This window comes from Quercus robur, chromosome 10 (assembly GCF_932294415.1).
Source record: "Quercus robur chromosome 10, dhQueRobu3.1, whole genome shotgun sequence".
Classification (NCBI taxonomy): Eukaryota; Viridiplantae; Streptophyta; class Magnoliopsida; order Fagales; family Fagaceae; genus Quercus; species Quercus robur.
Window position 1 is genome coordinate 42,787,834 of NC_065543.1, and position 16,948 is coordinate 42,804,781.

The window sequence follows — 16,948 nt, forward strand, 5'->3', positions numbered from 1 at the left end:
TCTCAACAAGGCATTAAAAAGAAAGATTTGAATTTAGAATTCTTAACTTAAAATGACTTCAATAAAGTATAAGGGGGGCAATTTTTTCCCCCTATTGATAAAATTTATGATTGTTAATTGGAATTTACATCAACATATGAAATGGTTTTTAATAAGTGGCCAACATTAAAAGTTGAAATTCTACATCAAACAGCATAAATTTTAGCTGCTCTACGCATGAACTCAAAAAATTATTTGTGATTTCATTAAGGTTGTTGATTACTTAGAGTGGCCTTAATTTTCTGTTATTGCTATTACCTTACTTTCATTTTATTTTTCTAAACTCATTTTTATAAAAGAAAGTCGGCCGTGAACACATTGAAAATATTTTGTATGCACCTGCAATAATATTACTGCGGTCAAGATTGACAACCTTGAAATACATCAATAATTCCAAAACTCTCATTTTCTGACAAGTAATACCGAAAGTGAAAGAAATGACTCTCCATTGAGAAGGAACTTAAACAATTGAAAAGCATGGTGAAATTTCAATGTCTATCCTCTCAGCTATATATATATCCTCTCAGCATATCTTATGCAACAATCAAACATATAACAAAACCAGCAAAAGGATGGAGCAGGGAGATATGGAGAAGAATGACAAGGCCGCTACAACAGATGAGCCCCAGTTAAACTACAGAGGAATTAAAGCCATGCCATTTGTTATAGGTAAGAAAAGAAAAGAGAGAGAGAGAGAGGGACAGAGCATAATTCTAAAACATAAGTACGTTTTTTTTTTTTTCTTCTTCTTATGTTTCCTGACCAAAAATGCAGGCAATGAGACTTTTGAGAAGCTAGGGACCATTGGCACCTCAACAAACCTATTGGTCTATCTCACTACCGTGTTCAACATGAACAGCATCACTGCTACACTTCTTATCAACATCTTCAATGGTACCACCAACTTTGCTACCTTACTTGGAGCTTTCCTCTGTGATACTTACTTTGGTCGTTACAACACATTGGGTTTTGCCTCAGTCGCCTCTTTTTTGGTACTGCTATAGCACTATTATATATTCACAATCTTTCATATGAAATTTAAACATAGTTTTAGATGAGCATGTGTGTATGCTCCTTTAAGGAATTGAAAACAACCATAACAAAACCGATGCCAAACTAAGTTGAGCATCAGAGTACTGAATTCGATTTTCCCATTTGATAAACCATTCAATACATATTGGACCTCCAACTGGATCCAAGTCTTAATAGTTTCACTTCACTAAACTATGTTTCCTGGATTTAATAATGTACAAACTGATATGTTATTTTAAATTTTGACGTGGCAGTAAATAAACCTTTATAATTGTAATATCTAATATGAACCATGAAATTGAAGCAATTCAAATAGAGAATATCCATGTAAACTTTTCATTTATGACTGTCCATTTGATACGTTACATCTCTAATCTCTTTTTTTTTTTTTTTTTCTTCTTCTTCTTTAAAGGGGATGCTTGTACTGTGTTTAACAGCAGCGATTGCAAAACTGCATCCTCCCCACTGTGGAACTAAAGAGATAGGGAATTGCCCTGGACCAACACCATGGCAAATGGCATTTCTATTAAGCAGCCTGGGACTACTTGTTGTTGGGGCTGGTGGCATTAGACCGTGTAACTTGGCCTTTGGTGCTGACCAATTCAATCCCAACACTGAATCTGGAAAGAGGGGAATCAGCAGCTTCTTCAATTGGTACTACTTCACCTACACGTTTGCCATGATGGTATCTTTAACATTCATTGTATACGTGCAATCCAATGTGAGCTGGGCCTGGGGGTTGGCGATTCCTACTTTCCTTATGCTCTTGTCATGTGTACTCTTCTTTGTTGGTACACGAATTTATGTGATTCTAAAACCCGAGGGTAGTCCCTTGGCAAGCATAGTGCAGGTTATAGTGGCCGCAGTCAAGAAGAGGCAATTGAAGTTACCAGAGCAACCATGGCACTCCCTCTTTAAACATATTCCCACAAGTACCATCAACTCCAAGCTTCCTTACACCGATCAATTCAGGTAACAGAAACTGCTCATCTACTAAAGTAAATTTTATTCTTTAAAACTCTATACCTCTTGCCATTTTTTATGAGTGTCGTACCTTAAAAATTGATTATATATCACACGTGTAACAAAAATCATTGTTCCCACTCTGTTCCACTTCACATTCTATCAAGTGCAGATGCTAATTTCTTTATTCCATTTTAAATTTTGATTACATTATAAGAAAACCAAATATATATATATATATATATATATATATATATATATATATGAAAGAGAGTATTTCAAAAAGGAAAGCGAGAGAGAGACGTGTGGTACTGGTGTTTTGTGTTGATCAAGACTGTCCTACCTTTAGGATTAGGACACACTCAACATATTCCAATCACACAGGAACTCTTTTTTATTTACTTGACATAGCCCACGAGATATGCATTAACTAACCAAAGCAATGATTTTCTCAGGTTTCTAGACAAAGCTGCAATCATAACCCCCGATGACGAAGTAAAATCTGACGGATCAGCAGCCAATCCATGGAGACTTTGCAGTATGCAGCAAGTGGAACAAGTAAAATGCTTGATGAGAGTGATTCCCATATGGGTTGCAGCCAGTATATACTATGTTGTCATAGTCCAACAACAAACATACGTAGTATTCCAAGCCCTCCAATTTGATAGACGCCTTGGCAATACCAATTTCACCATTCCTGCTGCCTCCTACATTATCTTCACCATGCTTGCCCTCACTATCTGGATACCTGTTTATGACCGTATCATAATCCCAATACTAAGAAGGTTCACAGGCAAAGAAGATGGCATCACAGTCCTGCAAAAGATGGGTGTTGGCATGGTTCTTGCTATTATGACCATGCTTGTGTCAGCACTTGTTGAAGAAAGGAGAAGAACTTTGGCTATAACTAAACCTGTGGGTATAGACCCAAGAAGAGGTGCAATCTCTTCCCTTTCTGGCATGTGGTTGATACCACAGCTATCACTAGTAGGACTTTCTGAAGCATTTACTCTCGTTGGTGAAATTGAATTCTACTACAAGCAATTCCCAGAAAACATGAGAAGCATTGGCGGGTCTTTCTTATTTGTTGGTCTTGCTTTGTCCAGTTACTTTAGTAGTTTCTTGGTGTCAGTGATTCACAGGACTACTTCTGGAGCTGCAACTGGGCAATGGTTGCCTGAAGATCTTAACAAGGGGAGATTGGATTACTTCTATTACTTGATTGCTGCAATAGAGGTCGTAAATTTGGGTTACTTTATAATATGTGCAAAGTGGTACAAGTACAAAGGAAGCGACACCAGTGTTCATGAAGTTGACATGGGAAAAATGCAGTCCGAAAAAGAAAAACCTCTTGTTTGAATCGTTAAATATGAGGGAATAAAGAATAGTCCCCCCAAAAAATGGAAGTAGAAGAAGGAAAGTTAAACACCTAGAATAAAAAAATAAATTGTGTTCTCAAAAGGATTTTCGTGTTTATAGGATAAATATATCTTTATGAAATAGGGCATAGAAAAGGAAAGTTAACAGCAATCTGTTGTAGCTTGTCGGCGTTGCAATAATGCATGATTCAAAAGGAGGTGGATACTCATTCTTCATCAATTTCCTCCCATTTGCACCGAAAAGAAGACTTCAACTTTCCATCATGTTAATTCAGAAGTGTTAGTTGTCAAAATTAATGACAGTTCACAATGTATTCCTTTCTGAGTTTCATTCTGGTTTGTTGCTAATTTATGTCTAGGACTTATATGGAGAAAGTATCCTGCAGACAGGGGCAGAACTAAGTAGATAGTACGGGGGGGCGCATTACCCCTCTAAAAAATTTTAAAACAAGATTTTTAATAGGCAAAATGTGAGACACAAACTTAGTTTTGAAGACCTGGGCCCCAACCAAAAATTGGACCCCCTCACCTGTGACTTGTCCATGTCTCCTTCCCAATTAGACTCACGTTTTTAAAACTTTCTCCATCCCCCTCCCAAGTTCCAACAGTTCAGTAAGTGGTTAGTTTTGGTTTTTTAGCAATAGCTTTCTTTAGAAACTTCATCGCCTTTCTACAATTTTTTGCAGCTTCATTTTCCTTTCTAGCTCTAGCCACTAAAAAAAAATCTCAAATCATCATCACGTGGTGCTCTATTCTTCCCACATTAGATTAAGCTCTCTTTGATATCTACCTTTGGCTACCAATGCCCTTTAAAAGAGACTGGAATAAAGATGGTATTAGTAGCATAGTGTTCTCTAACATGATTAACAGGTAGGTCACCGTAGTATTCTTTTGAGGGGCACAAAACTCTCTCATTTTTAATTTCTATTTTCTTATCTTATGGTTTTTTTTTTTCTTTCCTTTAATTTATTTTAACCAATTGATAGGTTTTATTCACTATTTTGAATTCCATATTGGCTTCTACTCAAATTTGTCTTTGTATTTGATACTTGGAAAAACAATTCTTGAATATTTGTTATACATGTCTATAGAAAATTAGAAAACTTTTGTATACTCAGGATCCGTTTGGATAGAACTTATTTTGCTAAAACTGAAAATTGAAAACACTGTAGCAAAATAATTTTTAAATGTGTGAATAGTACCGTGGGACCCATTTTTAATGAAAAAGTTGCTGAAAAATGGAATTTGTGGGTCCGTGAACAGTGCATCCGTGCACTGTTCACGGAAGAATAGTCAAAAGCTGCGGCTACTGTTCATGAACAATGCATGAACAGTAGCCATAATTGCTCAAGTCCCACTGAAACACGGCTTGAAAAAAAAAAAAAAAGAAGTAAAACGCAAACACAAAACTCAAAACGTGTATCCAAACCCCACCTCAATAGAGTTTAAATAAAGTTTTCATATAAAATAATTTTTTAGGCATATAACTTCTGTATATATACGAGTTATGACTTACCTTGGAATTAAAAATTTATTACTAAAAATACTTATGCATTTAGAAATACATGCATACATAAATTTGTATGTAAGCATGCACGAATATGGTACTTCAAGTTTTCCTTAAATTAGAAACTAATAAGAAAGTTTAATCTCAGCCTCCCAAACAAAAATTCATGGTTCTACCACTACTCGCAGGCCAGGCATAGAAAGTCACACGTTTAACAAACTAATAAGGGATGTACAGGGGCGGCTTGATGCATTTGGGGGCTTAAGGCGAAAATTGATCATCTTGTTTTAGATGCAAAATTACTACTAATAAACATGAACTACGTAAAATTTTTTCTTTTTTTAGAAATTTTATAGATAGAAAAAATTTGACAAAATTTTTCATACTTGTTGATGTAGTAGATTGATAATGGTAAGTAAAACAGTGCTGTTAGTGGTAGATTTAGATGGGAACTAGTAAAAATTTGCTAACTAAACTCTTATTATTATTTTTTTTTTTTTAGAAGTGCAACATTCATAATATTTTTTACAACAAATCCTAGATTTTAAACTGCTTTTTGTTTTCTATTTGAAAATATCACTATAATTTTTTTTTGCCATCAACAATAAGCTGTAGCAACCTACTACTTAGCATTAGTTGTAAAACTGTTGTGAAAAATATTATAGACGTTGCATTTTTCTCTATTTTTTTAATTTGTTTTTCATCTGGTAAAAAAAAAATTATTTTATTTATTGATTATAAATAACCCTATTGGTTAAAATTTAAGGGCCTTTTTTTTTTACTTGGGGTTTTAGGCGATCGCATTTCTTGCTCCACTATTCAACCGGCTTGGGGATGTACAACAACAAGAATGCCTTAATCTCAAATTTTTTGAGTTGGCTAGATATTCTCAACAATTTAGTTTGAGTCAGCCACATCTAATATTTTCTCCATTATCATGAATAAACTTAGATTATATGACATTCAATAATTATCTTGTTATATACCCGTTAAAAAATAAAAATAAAAAAAAATAAAAAATAAAAAAAACTATGTGGATAACTTGATATGCATATTATACAATTCTTAGAAATCGAGCTTTAACCACACCTGGCACTGATCTTCATAAGTTTAAGCACTTACTGACTCATGACGTGGAAAAATGATCATATGCGTCAAGCATATATAAAACGCACCTCTCACAAGAATATGGGCCACATGCTGACGAGAGCTGCACTCCTTATCTCCATGGGCTCACATGCCTATGAGAAGCGCATTCCATTTTTTCGGTGCACAAACTACTAGCTCCTTATTTAGGTGGCATTTGGATCCGAATGTTTTGCATTTTGCGTTTGTGTTTTCAGCATTTTTTTTTTTATTAGTTGTGAATGTTGACTTTCTACATAAACAGTACATTCGTATACTGTTTACGAAAATCACAAACATCACTTTTCAGCAATTTTTCATTAAAAATTAGTCTTACGGTACTATTCATACATTTAAAAATTATTTTGCTTCAATATTTTCAGTTTTCAATTTTCAGTTGTATCCAAACGGACCCTTACAGTGATTTATAGCTCCCGGAACGTTTGAATATGGTTTCCGACCTTCTAAAGAAATAAAATTATCCTTGTAAACGCGTATTCAAAACAGACAGTCCACAATTCAGCAAAAAAACCAGACACAAAGTCCAAAAGTGTGTTAAAACCATGACGGCACGGCACTGGCTCAAATAATTGCAAACAAACCCACAAAGATTACGAATCAAGCCATAAAGGTCCACATGATAGTGTTCACTACTGCAATCATGCTACAATTTGGTAGTTAGGATAACCTAGGCTAGCTACCAGTCGGATTTGGGACTCTGACTAATTGTTTAAAAAATATCCGATCATTGTGTCTCTCTAGATTTTCTTTCATTTTCTAGCCAACTTTAAGATAACAAGGGACGTTTCCACATATTTATGATTGGACACTCTTACATACTGTGTCCACAAGTTTATGCAAAATGTTCGTACTTCTAGCCAACTTTAAGATAACAATGGACGTTTTCACACATTTATGATTGGACACTCTTACATACTATGTCGACAAGTTCATGCAAAATGTTCGTATTTAAAATGATAATGTGTAGTACAATAACAAGTGTATCATAATCATTTCTTTAAATATCTGACTTATTTGTAAACCACTGACGTGTTATTATAAATAAACTTTAGTCATAAACTCCTATGATTTTGAAATCAAATGTTTATTTCTTATTAATGGTCTTGTAGTTTAATTGACACATTTTAATATACAAAGTACTTGGAAGGAAAAGCGTTCGAGCGGCAAGATTATCAGTATATTGTAACACTTGTGTATGTGTGTATATATATATATATATATATATATATATATACACACCCCCGTTGGCATTGAAAGCAAGGGTTTGAGGCAAATAGGTACTACATAATATAATGGAAATGACCTAACTTTGTCTTTGCTCAACCGGGAGACACGTAACGCGGTTTGCCATCTTCCACAGACAATTAATATAATAATAATAATGCTTTGTAGGGTTTTTTTTTCTTTCTTTCTTTCTTTCTTTTATGACTAATTAATTTGAAGAATTGACTCAAAAAAAAAATAATTTGAAGATGGTGGGTATTGACTATTGAGTATTGAGTAGTGAATAAAGTCGTTAGGTGTTAATTAAATCCTAAGTCAACCTCAGAAGAAGTACACGACTTCTAGAATATATTGAGCAATTATAAAGTCAAGAGCCAATTACCGTGTTGCAAACTTGCAGTTAAGTAATGAGTTTTACAAAGATCAAATTAATGGATTAATGCTTAATGTACTTGCAGCAATGCTATCCTATCTACTCAACCTCTTCATTTTATAATCTTTTGCACAATTTACTAATTAAAGCCAATGTTATTAATTTCATTTCGGAACCCATTCTGTTTTGTCCAATTGAACGGAATATTTCGGTACCGACTTATTTTGACATACCATTTCTAGGTGTTTCAAGTTCCTTAAAAAAATATAATATATATATTATATAAAATAATGAATTTAATTTTTTTTAATCTTAAATAAAGTCGGATTAAAAAAAATTTTAATATTTTTAATTTTCTACAAATAAAATTCACATTTTGAATAATTGTAAACAAATTAATAAATATATAGTGTATACTCTTTCACCTTAAAATCAAATGAAGTAAAGTTGATAAAAAATTTATGAGAATATGTGACTGTTTGGATCCGGTTGAAAAAGCCAACGCATATGCGTCCGGTGTTTTCCTTCTTTTTTTTTTTTTTTTGATGCACGCATTTCTGGGTAGGAGACAAAGTTACTGTTCACGCACTATTCATGAAACTCACAACCACTTTATTTATATAAAAAAAAATTTAAAAATAAGTCTCATAGCACTATTCACACATTTAAAAATTATTTTGCTACAATGTTTTCAGTTTTCAACAAAATAAGTTGTATCCAAACGAACCCTATGTTTTAACTTTTTACTTGTGGCATTATTGTAAATAAATAAGAATCTAGGATTAGTTTTTGAACTATGAAATTTCCTAGAAGTTTCCTTGCAATCTTCATTACTCCACACGTATTTTCCATTTTCACTTGCCATGTCCTTTCCATCTGATCTCCTCCATTCTTCTTCTCCAGTCTCCATAAACTTCTCTGCTTTTTTTTTTTTTTTTGAATGCTTTCTATGGTTTTAACGTTTCCTCACACAATCAAGGCTGGACCCTAACACACTCAACAGGTAAGTGTTCTCTAACAAAGGAAATGTCAACAATAGAGAAGTGTGGTGGCTCAAAGAGACAATGTTGAAGCTGAACGAGAAACAGTGAAGCCCAAAACAGTGTAGATGAGGTGGAACGTAATTGGTCGGAATGACCCGAAATAGGCCGAAATCTTACCTGAGGTGGAACGTAAGTTATTCTCATACCGACTTGCATACTAGTAAGAAATATTCCGGCCGTTCCAACACGGAATCAATAACATTGATTAAAATGGTAATTTTGATTAGAGTATTATGAACCATATACATGAAACACCACAAAGATATAGTATAACTTTTACAAAAGTCAATTCACTATTGCTGCCATTTTTCTTATACACCAATGATAACATATATATATATATATTGTAAGAACCAAGTACAAGAACTCTGGGCCTTAGATCCCTTGGGCTCACAATTTATTTGTAGTGGGTTTAAGGATTTCCTACAATGGGTCGTTCTCGGCAGAGAGACTCAAAGCAACACTCAGCTGAAAAGCTCTCTCTTTGACTCCTTTCTCTCAATTTTTTCTGAACCCCTTCTTCTCCCAACTTTCCTCTATTTATAGCCAAGGTTAGTGGGGAGACCATGATTATATTCATCGTTAGTGCTATTGAAGGTCTAGTATTATCTGGTTAAAGTGGCTGTTTTAGGTGAGAGGGCGGTGCAGCATTTATGATCTTGGAACTTGGCTCCATTTTCACCGATTGTGTTCGGCGACTCATGTTCCCGTGCATATCATGACCTTCCCGGGTATTGACTCATGCGCTCTACCGGGAAATGTTAACCGGTCAACCCCGGGAGCTTAATAACCAAAACTTGTTTTTGGCCCTAAGGCAGTTTTAAGAAGGGCATAAGGTAACGGGAACTATCTGCTGGGCCTGCGCCCAAGGCTGGTATGGGCTTGGGCCCGGGGCCTAGATGGGTCTGGGCCCAAGGCCTGTATGGGCTTTGGGAGCTCGGTGCCGTACAATAGCCCCCCCTTGATTCATACTCGGTTGCCGAGGAGAATCAAGGAGCTGCCTGGGCTTCTTGACCTCGGGAATCTTTTAGTCTGGGACTTCTGGCTGTCATTTCTCATTAATAGCCATCTCAAAAGACGCGCCGTTTCGCGGCGCCAGGCGCAGACGTCATTATTGCCTGACGGTTCGTGAACCGAAGCGGTGCGCAAATCGGTTACGCTTGGCATTTGCTGGGTCGCTCGTTCGCTGTGCCCATTTATTGTTTGATTAAGCGTTTCTTCTTTCCCCATTTCTTCTGGCTCTATAAATAGTTCTTCTCCAAACGTCACTCCATTTTTCCTTTGCCTCTGATTTTTAGCGCCTACTCTCTGCCGACCACCTTTCTGTGTGCTTGCTTGCTCAGCGTTCTTTTCCTCCTTAGAACCCAACGTAAGTCTCTTTTTCCCTTCCTGTTCCTTCAACTTTGTTTCTTTGATTTTATTCTTGTAGTTTTAGGCTTTATAGATGGGTTATTCTTACCTTCTAGATACCCCGGCTGCTTTGGCTAACTTTAGGAGTAAATTTAGTATCCCCAGTGACGTGGACGTGGCTTACTGCCATGAGAGTGATATGGAACTCCACCAAGGGCATGGTACGGCCTTCTTTCCTTTGATGTCCATCTTAGAAGGTGGGGTTAGGTTCCCGGTAGATCCCCTCCTGATAAGCACACTTACCTACTATGGGCTGTGCCCCGACCAGCTTCCCCCCAATTTTTACCGAGTAGTTAGTTGTGTCGGCCGGTTGAACCATACCTTTAACTTACAACTAGATCACCATGATATTAACCAAATGTACAGCCTTTGTGGGAGCAAATCCACAAATTACTACTTAAAGACAAGGGATGCTCGGGTACGGCTGATATCGTGCCTACCCGATTCGAACAGGAACTCCGCCGGGGAGTTTGTCAGGGTGCGCGGCAATTGGTTTGCCGGGGAGATCCCTTGCCCCCTCACCCGGCGTGAAGTGGGTTCGTACCTTCCCCTTCTTATAGTTGTTTGAGTAAAAGAAAATCTTTTATTGTTAAAAGCTAACGTGTTATTTGTTCTTCTGCAGACGGCAAAGTGTTTACTCAGGACCTCAGAGCCGTCCACGTCAAGGACTTAAACTTCGTCCTTCGTTCCGAGATCTACGTGCACTGGGACGAGCAACTCCGGGCCTCACACCTGATCCTCGGCGTGGAACCGGTTTACTCTACTTGGCAATCATTCAAGCAGGCGTTGATAGTTGACAGCCCCCTGCTCTCGTACATAGACGTCCGGTACGTGAACTTCTTGCCGCCGAAGCTTACAACCGGGGAAGCGAGGGAATTTGGTAGGCGGTTCACTGCCGCGGACGAACTAGTTCCCCTTCGAGACGATTCCGCGGAGCAAGTATCCCAGCGCCTTAGAGAGAGAGCCCACGAAGCTATACAACAAGAGGACCAAGTACAAGAGCAGACCCATCCCGAGGATCCACCCGCCGAGCATCAACAGCAAGTGACAGACGCGGCTAACCTGCTAGCTGAAGCGATCCAGCCCGGTGCAAGCATGGTGGCAAGGCGAATAATGACCCTAGACAGGTTCGTGCCTGGTGCCCGGCCGACCAACCAGCCCCCGCCTACCCAGGGTCAGGGTCCAGTTTCTCAACCTCCTCCAACCTCGCAGTCCGGACGTGCCCGGAAAAAACAGAAAGTGGCCGAGCCACATTCCACGGCCCCTGGGGACGCCGCTGTCCGGACTCCTCCCCGACCAACAGGGGGGATTGTCATCCGCGAGCCGCAGACCGAAGCCGGCACGGGGGGCGCATCCTCCTCCCAAGTGGCTCCGGCGTGGGAGCCAAAGTTCCTTCTGGATGGCAAACCATTGCCATCAACGGCCTCTGTTCGGATATGGGATAAGGGCGAGGGCGGCCGCATTGCCCAAACCTTGGCCGGAGCTCTCCAACTTCCCGAGGACGTGCACGCCTTTGAGGATGGGTCCGAGGAGTCCGTGGGGCGCCGGTTAGAGTGGCACGCCATTGCGGTAATTCTTTTGTCTATTTGCTCCATGTAAATTTCCTTTTGCCACTTTGCTAACCTTCACGCTTGCTAGGCCGCACAACTAGCTCACATTGTGGCTGCCCGGGCACGGGAGCTTGACGAGGAAAATGAGCGCGAGAAGGTGGCGCGGGAGGCAGCAGTAAAAACGGCTAAGGAAAAGGCCAAGATTGCTGAGACTGCCGAGAATAAGGCTGCTGCCGCGGAGAAGTTCCGAGCATCTGCCGAACAGAGGTGTACTGACCTCCTGGCCAGGCAAAATGAGACGGAACTTAAACTGGCCCAAGCCCTCAGTCTCAACACTTCTCATGCCGAGGAGATAGCTGATCTCAGGGCGGGCTTGGCGGCCGCGGAGCAGAAGTGGTACGACGTGGGCTTCGCCGACGCCGAGAACTCCGCAGAGCTGGTGGTGGCTCGGGCTCGGCATATGGGTTTCGAGGCCGGGTGGTTTGCTGCTCTTCAAGCAATGGGAGTTCCTGAAGACTCGCCACTGAGAGACCCCGGCCAGATTCCATTTCCGAGTCCTGTACCTGCCGTCCAGAACGCCCCGGCTGCTCTAGATGAGGAGGAGACGGCCAGTATGAGGGAGTTGGTTGAGCAAATAGACTCTCATGCTGAGCCCGAGGAACTGGAGGCTACGAGCACACCGACCGTGCAGGAACTTCTTGACGAGGCCCAGCCTTTCTCCCTGATTGCCCAACAGGAAGTGCCACCACCGACTCAACCCCCTAGTTGATTTTATTTTAGCTTATTTTTATTTCGTTTTTTATTTGCCTATGTCACCGGGATGTGGTGATTGAACCGTTGTTTTAATTTATTGGTTTTATTTGCCCATGTCACCGGGCTGTGGTGACTGAACAATTGCTTTTACTTTTTTAATTGGAAGTCCGTTTTCTTTTCCTGTTTCAATTTTGTTGAATGAAATTATATCCGTTTGTGCTCTGCTTGAATCACACCAATGCTATGGCCGCTTAATAGAATGTACCCCCGAGAACCTGTTGTGCGGAGCTGTGAGTAGTTTTGAGAGCGCTATTTGGACTTAGTTTTTGTAAAAAGGGTTAGGTTTTTATCAGGTTTTGGTTTAACCGAGAATTGAGTTTCCGTCCTTCGAGCATTTGCTTGCAAAGTTTCCGTTTGTCCGGATGTTTGATTTTAACCGAGAATCAATTTTTTGCCCTCATAGATTTAATTGCAGGGTTCACACATGCTCGGTGATTTTGACCGAGCCGAAAGTCAGGTTTCTGCCATTAGGGTTTTTGTTTGTAAGGTTTTCACCTGCTCGGGGATATTGATCTAGCCGAGGGTCAGGTTTCTGTCCTTAGGATTTTGTTTGTGAGGTTTTCACCTGCTCGGCGATATTGATCGAGCCGAGGGTCAGGTTTCTGTCCTTAGGATTTTGTTTGTGAGGTTTTCACCTGCTCGGCGATATTGATCGAGCCGAGGGTCAGGTTTCTGTCCTTAGGATTTTGTCTGTGAGGTTTTCACCTGCTCGGCGATATTGATCGAGCCGAGGGTCAGGTTTCTGTCCTTAGGATTTTGTTTGTAAGGTTTTCACCTGCTCGGCGATATTGATCGAGCCGAGGGTCAGGTTTCTGTCCTTATGATTTTGTTTGTAAGGTTTTCACCTGCTCGGCGATATTGATCGAGCCGAGGGTCAGGTTTCTGTCCTTAAGATTTTGTTTGTAAGGTTTTCACCTGCTCGGCGATATTGATCGAGCCGAGGGTCAGGTTTCTGTCCTTAAGATTTTGTTTGTAAGGTTTTCACCTGCTCGGCGATATTGATCGAGCCGAGGGTCAGGTTTCTGTCCTTAGGTTCTGCTGGCGATTCTCTTGGTGTGCGGCTACAGGGTAAAAAACAGCAAAGACAAAAAAGTTCATCATACTCTTAATCTTCATAGAATACAAGTTTCGGCTTACATCGATGGTTACGCGTAGAACTTCTTCAGGTTGTTGGCGTTCCATGGTCGGGGGAGCGGCCTCTCGTCCAGGTCCTCCAAGTAGTAAGCCCCTGCCCCTGCGACGGCTGTGACTCTGTATGGTCCCTCCCAACTCTGAGCAAGCTTCCCTGCAGCCGCGTCCCGCATGTTCCCTACTACCCTTCTTAACACCAATTCCCCGGCACTGAATTCCCTGGTCCTTACGTTTCGGTTGTACCTTTGCGCTAGCTTCTGCTGATACTCGGCAAGACGTACGGTCGCAGCCTCCCTGCATTCTTCTAGCCAATCCAACTGCTCCATCATAAGGTCGGCGTTTTGTACAGGGTCAAACCCAACGACCCGTGCACTGCATAAGCTCACCTCGGTCGGTATCACTGCTTCTGCTCCGTATGCCAGAGAAAATGGGGTTTCCCCCGTGGATCTCCTGGGGGTCGTGCGGTAGGCCCACAAGACACTGGGTAGTTCTTCTGCCCACCTTCCTTTCGCTCCATCCAACCTTCTCTTGAGCCCGTTTAAAATAGTCTTGTTTACTGCTTCAGCTTGGCCGTTACTCTGGGGGTATGCCGGGGTTGAATACTTGTTCTTGATGCCGAGCTCGCCGCAAAAGGTCCGAAAAGCGTTGCTGTCGAACTGTAGCCCGTTGTCTGTCACTAGTGAATTCGGCACCCCAAACCTTGTAACTATGTTTTTCCACACAAACTTTTTCACGTCGATATCCCGGATATTGGCCAAGGCTTCAGCTTCAGCCCACTTTGTGAAGTAATCCACGGCCACCAATACAAAACGGCGGTTCCCCGTTGCTCGGGGGAATGGCCCGAGGATGTCAAGCCCCCATTGTGCAAATGGCCACGGGCTGCTGACAGGATTTAGATGTCCGGCAGGCTGATGGATCATTGGGGCGTGCCTTTGACATTGTTCGCAACTCCGAACGTATTCGGCGGCGTCCTTCTGCATCTGTGGCCACCAAAACCCCTGCGTCATTGCTCTGTGTGCTAGAGATCGTCCCCCGGCATGCCCGCCGCATACTCCTTCATGCAGCTCGGTTAGAAGCTCCTTAACTTTTTCAGGATGCAGGCACAAGAGGTAAGGGCCCGCGAAGGACCTTCTGTACAACTTTCGGTCCAAAGACAACCAGTACCTGGGAGCCATTCGTCGAATCTTATTGGCCTCGGCCTCATCCTCTGGAACTTTATCTTCAGAAAGAAAGTCTATGATCGGGTTCATCCAGCATGGTCCTGCCACCGCCACCTGCGCAACTTCTACTCCGGCCCGGTCGATGGCAGTCTGCACACAGATGCTTGGTTCCCTTACAAGTTCAATCGTGATAAGCCTCGGGGTGTCCTCGGTAGCCGATGAGGCTAACGTAGCAAGAGAGTCAGCATGCTTGTTCTGCGACCGGGATACCTGGGATATCTTTGCCTTTCCAAACTGACCGATAATCTGCTTTGCCGTACTCAGATAAGCTTTCATTCGAGGATCCCGAGCCTCGAAGTCCCCAGTGATCTGATAAACGACCAGCCGAGAGTCTGAGTAGATTTCTACGTCCCTGGCGCCCAGCTACAATACTGCCCTTAGTCCAGCCAACAGGGCCTCATATTCGGCTTCATTGTTCGAGGCTTTGAACCCCAATCTGAAGGAATGTTCCAGTCGCATACCCTCAGGGGTGATTATGACAATACCAGCCCCGGCCCCCATAGCGTTTGATGCGCCGTCCACAAATAACCTCCACGGGCGAATCTCCGCACTACAGATTACCTGGCCTTCATTCTTAGGTGTGAATTCCGCGATGAAATCAGCGAGAATCTGCCCTTTCACCGAGCTTCTAGGTCGGTATCTTATGTCAAACGATCCCAACCGAGTCCCCCATTTAGCAATCCGTCCTGTGAAATCGGATCTCTTCAACAGTGATTGTAATGGATACTCGGTGAGGACGAACACTGTGTGTGCCTGGAAGTAGTGTGGTAACTTCCTCGTGGCGTGTACCAAGGCCAAAACCAACTTTTCAAGAGGCAGGTACCTTGTCTCGGCATCGACCAAGGTCTTGCTTACGTAATACACCGGTATTTGCACTCCCCGGTCCCTTAGTAATACAGCACTTACGGCATGATTGGTCACTGCAAGGTACATAAACAGATCCTCCCCGGGCTCCGGGGCCGTCAACCTCGGCGCCTTTGCCAAATACTCCTTTAGTTCTCGAAAAGCTTCATCGCAGCTCTCGTCCCACTGAAACCCCTTCCACTTCTTCAGAAGTTGATAGAATGGCCGGCAGCGATCGGCAAACTTGGAGATGAACCGGTTCAAGGCGGCCAACATCCCGGTGAGCACCTGCACCTCCTTAGGGTTGCTCGGTGGTTTTAGGCGATTGATTGCCTCTATTTGGTCGGGGTTAGCCTCTATTCCCCGAGTGGAGATCAGATAACCCAGGAACTTGCCAGCCCCCACTCCGAAAGTGCACTTTTCGGCATTGAGGCGCAGCCTGTGTCGCCGTAGTATCTCGAACACTCCCCGAAGGTCTTCAGTATGCAGCGACTCTTTTCTGCTCTTTACTACCATGTCGTCGATGTAAACCTCAACCGTGCAACCAATTTTCTCCCGGAACATCCTTGTCATCATACGCTGGTAGGTAGCTCCGGCATTCTTCAATCCAAACGGCATGACCTCGTAGTGGTAGTTTGCGTTCGGGGATATGAATGCTGTCTTCTCTCGGTCCTCGGGTGCTAAGGCAATCTGGTGGTAGCCTTGGAAGGCGTCCAGGAAACTCATTCTCGGGTGCCCGTACGTGGCATCCACCAACTGATCAATCTTGGGCATCGGGAACGGATCCTTGGGACACGCTCTGTTTAAATCGGTGAAGTCCACGCAAACTCTCCATTTACCGCTCTTCTTCTTTACTACGACAGTGTTTGCTAGCCATCTCGGGAAGAATATTTCTTTTATGGCCCCGGCCTCCTTCAGCCGCTGGACCTCCAGGTTTACTGCATCGACGTGCTCCTTTGACGCTCTTCTCGGCTTCTGCTTTTTCGGAGGAAATGATGGGTCCACATTGAGTTTGTGAACAATGAACTCGGGGTCTACGCCAGGCACTTCATACGGGTTCCACGCGAAGACATCTATGTTCTGCAACAGGAACAACAACATCTCTACCCTTTCCCGGTCATTCATGCTTGTACCTATCTGGAAGTATTTGTCACTATCTGGGAGAATTCTTACCTTCAGTACCTCCTCGGCAACGTCCGCCCCCTTTTCCTGGGGTATCTGTAATTGCTATGCAGTCTCTTTCTCGGCGTGCTCAGCTTGGCCGAGCTGTTCCTT

At 42.1% G+C, this 16,948-nt stretch overlaps 1 protein-coding gene across 2 annotated transcripts; it reads left to right on the plus strand.

Annotated features, from left to right (window-relative positions):
* Window positions 1–541: 541 nt before the first annotated feature.
* LOC126701541 (protein NRT1/ PTR FAMILY 2.11-like) lies at window positions 542–3,744 on the plus strand. Of its 2 annotated transcripts, XM_050399704.1 has the most exons (5): window positions 542–708; window positions 814–1,031; window positions 1,484–1,725; window positions 1,900–2,043; window positions 2,490–3,744. In XM_050399704.1, exons 1-5 carry the CDS (start codon window positions 612–614, stop codon window positions 3,391–3,393), a joined length of 1,605 nt encoding a protein of 534 aa, XP_050255661.1. In that variant the 5' UTR covers window positions 542–611; the 3' UTR covers window positions 3,394–3,744. The 2 variants fall into 2 exon arrangements, with proteins under 2 accessions (XP_050255661.1, XP_050255659.1); XM_050399702.1 differs by having other exon boundaries at window positions 1,484–2,043.
* Window positions 3,745–16,948: the final 13,204 nt, after the last annotated feature.